The sequence below is a fragment of the Silene latifolia genome, chromosome Y, assembly GCF_048544455.1.
Source record: "Silene latifolia isolate original U9 population chromosome Y, ASM4854445v1, whole genome shotgun sequence".
Taxonomy (NCBI): Eukaryota; Viridiplantae; Streptophyta; class Magnoliopsida; order Caryophyllales; family Caryophyllaceae; genus Silene; species Silene latifolia.
Genome location: NC_133538.1, coordinates 356,161,911 through 356,171,538, shown reverse-complemented (window position 1 = coordinate 356,171,538; position 9,628 = coordinate 356,161,911). Strand labels below are relative to the sequence as shown.

At 37.1% G+C, this 9,628-nt stretch overlaps 1 protein-coding gene and 1 long non-coding RNA gene across 2 annotated transcripts; one reads left to right on the top strand and one right to left on the bottom strand.

Annotated features, from left to right (window-relative positions):
• Positions 1 to 956: 956 nt before the first annotated feature.
• LOC141631674 (uncharacterized) lies at positions 957 to 2,359 on the bottom strand. The gene is made up of 2 exons (XM_074444313.1): positions 1,144 to 2,359; positions 957 to 991 (listed from the first exon to the last, which is right to left on the bottom strand). Exons 1-2 carry the CDS (start codon positions 2,357 to 2,359, stop codon positions 957 to 959), a joined length of 1,251 nt encoding a protein of 416 aa, XP_074300414.1.
• A 2,129-nt stretch (positions 2,360 to 4,488) lies between these two features.
• Positions 4,489 to 6,810, top strand: LOC141633784 (uncharacterized). The gene is made up of 4 exons (XR_012538550.1): positions 4,489 to 4,754; positions 5,785 to 5,847; positions 6,031 to 6,138; positions 6,396 to 6,810. It is a non-coding gene; the product is annotated as an uncharacterized LOC141633784 (long non-coding RNA).
• The last annotated feature ends 2,818 nt before the right edge of the window (positions 6,811 to 9,628 follow it).

Sequence of the window (9,628 nt, the reverse complement as noted above, 5' to 3'; positions counted from 1 at the left end):
GTGGACAAGCAAAAGGGAACACATTCTCATCAAAAGTAACATGGCGTGCAATGATAATTTTCTTAGTAGCAAGATCGAGGCAACGGTATCCGCGATGAGAAGACGGGTAGCCTAAGAAGACGCACGGGGTTGCTCGGGGGGCAAGTTTGTGGATGGTTGATGGTGGTGTGTGTGGATAGCATAGACACCCAAAAGTGCGTAAATGGCTATAAGACGGAGTGCGGAGATAGAGGCTCGATGTTGGAGATGTGAGATTGTTGGCTTTGCTAGGGAGAATATTATGTAGGTAAGTAGCCATGGCTAGGGCGTGATGCCACATGGAGGGTGGCATATGTGCATGTAAGAGAAGGGTTCGGACAATGTTATTTATTGTGCGAATTTTTCTCTCGGCCTTACCATTTTGTGGGGAGGTGTGGGGACAAGAAAAACGAAAAAGCATGCCATGAGTAGAAAAGAATTTATGAAATGGAGAATTGTCGAATTCGCGTCCGTTGTCACATTGTAATGTCTTGATGCGATAATTGAATTGAGTCTGTATCATATTGTGGAATTTATTAAAGATGTCGTAAACCTGTGATTTTTGGACTAGTGGAAATGTCCACAAAAAATTGGTAAAATCATCTAAAAATAGAATATAGTAACGGTGATTATTTGTGCTTACGACGGGCGATGTCCACAAGTCGGTATGTAAAATATCAAAAGGACTCAACGTATTAGATAAAGACTCATGAAATGGTTGTTTGACATGCTTGCCTAATTGGCATGAGTGACATAAAGATGCGGAACTACGAGTGCGACAAGAAATGTCTTTATTATGACAAACTGAATTAAAAATACTAGGACCGGGATGACCTAAGCGTCCGTGCCATGTGTCGGACGAAATGGCAGTAAGAGCTTGAGGGTAGGAGGCGGCTGGTGGTTTGGCTGGTAGGAGAGGGTAGAGGTCCCCCGTGCTATCACTTCTCATAATCGGCGTCCCCGTCTTGAGATCCTTCACAGAAAAACCGTACGGGTCAAACTCAACGGATACACAATTATCAATGGTGAATTTTCTAACTGATATCAAATTTTTAATAAGGCCAGGAACATGTAGTACATTTTTAAACGTGAGGGTCTTATTGTGAGAAGGGATGGATGTATTACCAATACCACGAATTGGAATCGTATTGCCATTACCGACTACTATATGTCGATTACCACTCAAAAGATAATAAGAAACGAGATTACCATTATTAGAGGTCATGTGCGACGACGCTCCGGTGTCCATGTACAGATTGTCATCGGGCTGTTGAAGATTAAGTGTTTGCATTGCAGCTGCTATGTCAGTGGGCACGAAGGCTCCGTTCGGTGGTCCGACCATGGTTGGCTGCGCCATAAAGGCCTGTTGAGGCCGTGGTCCGAGAATACCAGGGGAGCGATTAGAGGGTGCAGTCCATGAATTAGTTGGATACGGACAAGGTGGAGGCGTCCACCCTTGCTGCTGCTGTGCGGGCCACTGTGGGTACGGGACCCATGTCCATGTGCCTGAGCCTTGTTGTCGACCGGACTGTTTTTGCGACCCATTTCCGCCTTGGTTTTTACCCTTATAGTGATGGCGATTGTTTTTACCTTTGCCTCTGTAATTGTTTGAGTTGGAAGAGTTACCATGATTTTGAGATGTGTTTTGGGTCTGTTTTGAATCAGAGGAGGGTGAAGAGGACTGATTGACTACAAGGGCCGAATCAGTGGAGGCTGTGGTGGTTTTGGCTCGTCGGGTTTCTTCCAAGGTGAGCATGGAGCGGGCTTTGTAAAAAGGTGGGAGAGGATCGCTCTGCTGTATGATGGTTGCGACACCGTCATAGCCATCAGACAGATGGGTCACAAGTTGGAGAACAAGGCGGGTTTCGGAGACGGGGGCCCCGACATTAGCTAACTGATCGGCTATCATCTTGAGAGCCTGACAGTAGGAGGAGACATTAGGGTAATTATCCATATGGATATTCGTAAATTGTTGTTCCAACATTACGGCACGGGAGTTTTGGTTGTCATTAAAAATGTCTTTGAGGCGATCCCACGCTTTTTGAGCCGTGGAACCGGGTTCAAGAATGGTGTGGAGGAGATCGAGGGAAATGGAACTATAGATCCATTGCTTAACAATGGCGTCGAGACGATCCCAGGTGGCGTCCTTGTTGATGACAGTGTCTTTCGATGGAGCAATGTGATCGATGACATCAAAAGCACGAGCAGTATTTTGGAAGAGCTCGGCCCAAGATGCATAGTGGACATTTTCGGTCTCGAGGGTAATTTGCACGTAATTTTTGATGTTGGAAACGGAGTAAGCGGGGTGAAACCCGGGTTTTGAGGTGGAGTCGTTTGTCATTGTGACAGGGAGGACTCGAGGAAGAAGAAAGAAAAATAAGGAAGAAGGTTGGTGGGGATATGCGGAAGCAGGGGATCAAAGGGTTTCTGATACCATGAAAGTAGTATATTCCCTGAGAGATTAGTGTTACAAAGTGCGTATTATATAGTTACACAAATACCTAAGTTAGCTCTAATCATTCCATGATTCTAGGGAGACTAATGTTGACTATCCTAATTTAGAGGATATGATCCCATAATATATGCTAACTATAATTACAATAATATACAAAATATGAATAATTAATATAGGATATTAATATATTCTAATAATATGAACAAGTCACACTGGTTAATTACATGAAAATTGAAAAGCTTTAGCTTGACACATGAGACTACATGCAGATTAACGTGTGTTCATAGTGTAGTATTTTTACAATCAGGTAGTAAGCAAACAAAGAGAATGCAAATTAATACTTGACAATACCTGCAAATTAAGCTTGGTGTGCAAAGAAATACTTAACAGGTGAACGACGAACGAACCCATTAAAAAAATTTCATCAAAAATATAATATAATAAATAAATTTCAAGTCTTACCCGCTTAATAAGTCCCCAGCGGAGTCGTCACTGTGAGATCCCTGAAAAAATCTCCTTTTTGAAAATAAGTAAATAATTAGTATGGAGTCGCCACTCGGTTTTATAAAAAAACATACAAAAATAAGTTAACGGAAAAGGCCCCTTTTGATCCCTGGTATGGGGACTGATCCGTCACTCCGGCCTAAACCAAATACTGCGGATTCAGGGGTAAAGGTATGGTCAGGGAAGGTGTTAGGCATCCGGACTGCCCGTCAAACTGACGGCCTCTACTATTTATTTGTAATATTATATATTTGACGAAAATTATCAAAAGAATAAGAAAAATGATACAAATTATATACAAAGAGAAATAAACTAGGTTAGTTTATATACAATAAATAGAGAAAATAAATAAAACACAAAATAAAAGAATTAAATAAAAAGAAAAGAAACAATAAAGAAAAACTTATTTGAATCTGGTACCCTCATGCCTATGTGGATGTTGACTATGAATAAAGATCGACTTTGTCGTAAATTAACGGCTCTTATGCGCTTATATGAACTGGGACAATTTATGTATGGTTTGATTTTGAACCTGGGATCGTATTTGAGATGGTAAGTGGAAGTAGAATTTATGAATCTGATCTTGTGTATATCTCGACTCTCGGTATTAGATCTCGTTCTCCTGGAATTATTTGTATCGCTGGTTTTGTGTTTGTTCGTCTGTCTTATTTTTTGTCCGTTCCCCAAGAGCTGGAAAGATATGAGTATTTATATAGTAGCTTGGTTGGTATTTGACAAGACTTGAACAATTATACCGCAGAATTAGAGCTGGGCTAGTATTTCTTCAGTTTGTCATTAGTCCACTTGAATTTGTCTATCACTATTTTCTTAATCTTTATCCCTTTCTCTGTTTACTTTGCTTTTGGTATTTTACTAGGATTAGTGGACTCCGTAAATCACTTTTCTTCTATTTTTTGTAACTTGCTTCGAGCTGCTCACCAGCATGTATTGAGTACCGAAATATGATTATATGCCCTATTTTTTTAATAATGAGTTTTACTTGATAATATAGGCTTATAAATGGTTTATGCCATTCTAAGTAGTTTTGAGAGTTGAATAGAGATAGACGGTTTATGAGTGGTTTTATGTCATTTCATTGGTTCCTCGAAAGAGTAAGCGTAAAAAGCCGTTAATATAACATGCACTAGTAGAAAAAACCTCTATCGCGACGCTGATATTGTGGCGGTTCTATTAGAAACCGACACAAAAAGTAGTTAACAAAGTATTGGTGACGGTTTTACTTAAGAACCGACGTGATAAAGGAAACTATTTGTGGCGGTTTTATTTAAAAACCGCCGCTATAAGGCTTTTGTGGCGGTTTTAATTTATAACCGACGTGAAAAGTGTGTGGCGGTTTTATTTAAAAACCGTCGTATAAGACGTTTGTGGCGGTTTAATTTACAACCGACGTGAAAAAATGTGTTGTAGGTTTATTTAAAAACCGCCGGGTAAGATTTTTATTATTACTCATCGACATAAATACGATCCACTCAACTTCCCAATGATCCTCTAAACCCTAACACTACCACTCTTTTATTCCGATTCCCCATCTCCCTCAACACTCAACTTCCCAATTATTGATCCTCATCCGTGACAGGCTGACACCCCCAACCAAGGCTCGCAGGAACCCCTCAACGGTCATCAATACAATCAATTGACCATTTTTTAGATGGTTTAATGAATTTTGCTTTTTGGTTGTACCATTGGCCTTCTACAAGACGGGGCTAACATCAGTTTCCTACACGCCAATTGTTATCACAATCGATTTGGAATTCAGGTATATTTCATTATCTAGGTATTCGATTTTCAGATTTGTATATGTTTTGAGGTCATATTGTATTAGATACTCACTTTGGAAATTTTTCGTTGGTATTTCGTTGTCAGGCTATTTGAAATTGATTCTAAAAATCGGTTTCAAATTTATGAATTTATCTGATTGCAAGATCTGTGGATTGAATTTGACTGATATTGTATTTTAATTGATAGAGAACAACTGAAGTTGTGATTTTAATTGGTAAAGAACATCCTTTGACTGCCAAAGCCAACTTGTTCTAAAATGCTGTAATGTATCTTTGTATTGCTGAAATAAATTAACCAGCTGTAAATAAATATTGTGAGAATGAAAAGAGGGGAAGGTGATTTCGGGAGTGTAAGTCAAATGGGAGTTCTTGTTGAGTTATCATGGATATGAGAGATTGGCTTATGCTTTTATCTCGTATATTGTTCTGTACACCATCTTCGAGCCCTGGATAATTTGTGATAATTTAGTAAATGTCGAGGAAAGTAGAGTCCCTGCTCTGAATTACCTTAGGTTCGTATCAGTTATTGGCTTGGTTTCTTATCTTATTTTTCTTAAAAGAGATGAGTGGTTGTTTCTACTGGCGAGGCGGAAATGATCAAACTAATAGAGGATGTTATAGATGGATCTGTGATGGGTTTTTGGGATTGTGTAATGGGGTGATAGTTCAAATTTTGTTGCTGCCACAGTGTTCAAGTCACTGTTGTTACTTGTCTATAGACTAAAAGGTTACAGTTAGAGTTTGATTTACCTAATTTGTGAACAGTTAGATTACTTTGGTTGAGACAACATAACCCCTTGCCCGTTCTGTCTAGGCTGGGGGCTATACAAGATTTCATGTCGATTATGTACCGGTTTATGTGATCATATACATTGTGTATGACATTGTAATTGTTCTTGTTATATAGGAGAATCTTCATTTGTTTGTTTAAAATGCGCCTACTATTAAGTGATAACTATTAAGTGATAAATTGAGCTGATTTAATGGTATTTCTGGTTTCTTAAATAGGGCGATGCTCTTAATGGTTACGATTTGTGCAACTTTAGCCATATAATCCAGATCTTCTATCAGGTGTGTGTACTTTTTACTTGTGCAGTTGTTTGTTCAATAATAAACATAGAAATGATGAAGACCAATAATAATATTAGAGTAGAGACATTATGGTTTGTTTGATGTTGCCTTCTTTTTAAGGTAAAGTTGCTGTTATTTTTTTCCATGTGTGTTCTAAATTCTGTGCTCTCAGTTGTTTTGAAGAGATTACTATCCAAGAGCGGCTTGTTTTCATTCGGAGGTCAGATCTTGGCATGCCATCTTCCCCTGCGCAATCCATCTTTTTCGCTGCCGTGTTTTTTATTATGTCAAGTAAGTTTCTCAACTTTCCTTGTGACTTGGATAGTTTGCATGCACAACTTGTCCATCCATGAACTTAGATTGATAATGGGATTGCTAGAGTGGCTTAATGACTTTTTAGTTTTCTTATCACCTTTTTCCATATCATTGCTCAACTCCCATTTTCCTTTCCCTAAACAACTTGTCCATCCTTGAACTCCCATTTCCCTTTCCCTAGACAAATTTGTGAGTTGTTTTCTGATCAGAAAGGCATTTCTCAAATTAAGCAGGCTGAAATTCAAGCGGTACTGATACAGTCGTACTGTGATAAAGTCATGTAGCTCGTGATGGTGTTACTGCTGGTGCGCTACGAAGATCAGCTCGATTGACGGTGATGATGCTTGGAGGAGATGCGGCGAGCAGGCCATGGTGTGAGCTGCCTGTTTGTAGTTGTGCGGAAGCTTTATATGAAAATTGGGGTGTGCAAACTGGTATTGTATATATAAGAGTTGTCGGAAATTGTACGTTATTTTTACGAGTGTAATTGGGAGTTTCATTAATCTGTTGGATGAGGTTATGATCGATGTAAGTTTATTAGACTTGTATTGTTTAGAATATTATTTTGGTTGTTGCATTTCTATTTATGGTCTTAGTTGTTCATCTATAATATTCGGAATTATCAAATTTATGTGGAGGCGTTGTTGATATCTTGGTATCAAATATTTATTACTATGAAAACATATATTGACGTATTATGACGGTTTCCATAAAAACGCCGTCAAAGGGTCAACTATTTTACCCTATATTACGAAAATTAGTCCGCTTTTGATGGCTGTTCTTTACCTATTATCTCTACAACCGACGTTATAAGTAACTTTTAGTGGCGGTTTTGTGTTATAATGTTCTTATTGAAAAACCTAGAGTGGCGTTTCTTTACCAACAACCGTCGTTTTAAGTAAAACTATGGTGGCGGTTTTTATTTATAACCGCCATTGTAGGAGAGCTATTGCGACGGTTCAACAACCGCTTACAACCGCCGTAAAGTTTATACGACGCCGTGATAAACGACGGACCCTAAATCTCTAAAAACCGCCACAAAAGGTCTTTTATAACCGCCATCGTAGGGGGTTTTTCTACTAGTGATGTCAATTTTCATTTGGTCATTAAATATTAGCCTCATCATCGGGTACTCTTAAGGCTAGGTAGACATTTTGAGGTGTCTACACCTGCGTTAGGATAGTTGCGATTTTCAAAAACTGATGCAAGATTATTTTAAAATCCAACTGTTAAATCATATCCGAATTCAATGAGGCGTTGTTGTTGCGTGCAAAACCCTTTGTCACCAACCAACCAAGCTAAATAAATATTTTCATGTTTATGCTCATTTCGGACTTTTGCGGAGTTGAAACTAGATAAAGCATCTTAATAATTTACAGGTTTGTTACTTTCAAAAAATAACATGACTCCTGTCCACTTTAGATTTCGAAGAAATAATTACTGATTTTGACCAAGAAGAAACATCTTCCTATGTCTTATTTTCAGTTTGTGGCTTTTGAACATTTTCTCCCACTCTGCCTTTAAGAAATAATCCTCTTTTCTTAATAGACAGCATCACGAGCCACAAACCCTTCATTCTCGTGATCTTGTAGAAAAAATGAGCACATGTTTACTATCGAAACAAGCTACAATTTAGATACCATGCCTAACCATATCTCACATGAAAAGTAGATGATTGCTTTAATCATGTTTTATTTTAGTGGAAAATTTAAATGCCAGACAAATTTTATAACAGAAACTACCTCCAACTGTAATATAAAGATTGAATCATATCATAATGAAAGTGAACTTCCGATACGATATCACACTCTTTTGGTGCAGATAAAAGTCATCACTTTATTGTTCCCCATTTTAACAAAGTAATAATACTTTGATACTATAATATGTAGGTTTTGATACTTTTTAAACATTCATTGAACTTATTAAAAGAATTTCTCTTTTTACCCCATTAAGTGGATATCAAGTATTTACCTAGTTCGTTGGTAAAAGAGATCAAGAAGTAATAACCTTTTTTATGATTAAAATTGTATTCGACCATACACTTCAAAGTGTAGATTGGGCAAATATCTTGCTCTTTCATAATCCTTTTCCAGAAAAAGTCATGAATTAACTTGCTTTGAATACAAGATTCACATACACCACAAGATTCCCAATCAAATGGTTTGGAAGACTAGTCAAAACTAGTGTCTAAATATGATTTTCAATCGAGAATTGAGAAAGGATTCGGGTCACCAACTTGAGTCTTGTATATATGACATTTTATTTCTAGTTTGAATATAATTATTTTGATTTGTATAGTCTCATCATAAACTTAATCGTGGTAGGTTAGGGCATAACACTAACACTTGTTTTAATTGCATAATAGAGAAACCCTTTTGCGGTTTTCTACAAAAACTTGAATTATATTCTTATTTAGAGTTACTGTACATCATAACAATTATTGAGGTACATTTCTAAATACAAAACTAAAATGAGTACACTATAACACTTATATGTCCATGGATGAAATGGCAGCTACCCTAGTTCCATTCATGTAAATTTCTGAATTTATTCTTGCTAGTCGTCACACGATAATGCCAAATATCATGACGAAATCCATAAATTTGTATCAAATACTCATGATGTGGTAATTGGCAAGAATGCAATGTCAATGTCATAGATATTCAGGAAGGAATATGTTGGAGTCACACGACCAACTTCCTAGATCTTTACTTATTTGGAGTTTGTCTCTATTTTAGTGTCTAACACTTTATCTTTCGAGCCTAGTTCTATCCTTAACAATTAAGATAGGTACTTTACTTCTTGTTGCTCCCACTGACTTCAAGAATTTCTACTTGATGAAGACTTATCTTCATATAAATTCCTAGTTAATCCTTCACAGGGATGAACTCTATTGTGGTATTTGGTCTAGCAAATTAATTTACCAATTTAACATTGTCATGTTCTTAACAACTTAAGTGCTTGATGACAAGTGTTTAGATTGAGCAATAAGGCTTTTGAACCATTGATGTAAAGAAAAAATTATCAAAACATATTTTGACTAATTATCACTTCTAATCCTCCCCTTTTATAAGAAATTATATATAGGTATGTAAGGAATTTTAAGATGTTAATCTTATATTTGCATAGGACAATTCCTATTGAGTTCTATGGAATAGAATGATTCCTTTGGAGCTAGTCCACAACCTATGATACGGTTCATTTTAGAAAGAGATTCTTTGTCGTTTATAGTAATAGTGGTTTAGTGAAGACTCGTGTTACAATCGAATTGATATCGTATATTAATAGGAGAAATGATAAAGAACAACATAAAATAACGAAATAGTGGGAAAAGAAAACATTCATCGTTATAATTAAAATATTTTAGCATGTTTTAACATTTATATAATGACCTCCACCCAATTATATAAATGATTCCGAGATCCAAAATTCATATTAACTTGGATGTGAGCCAACGGGCCCTCTA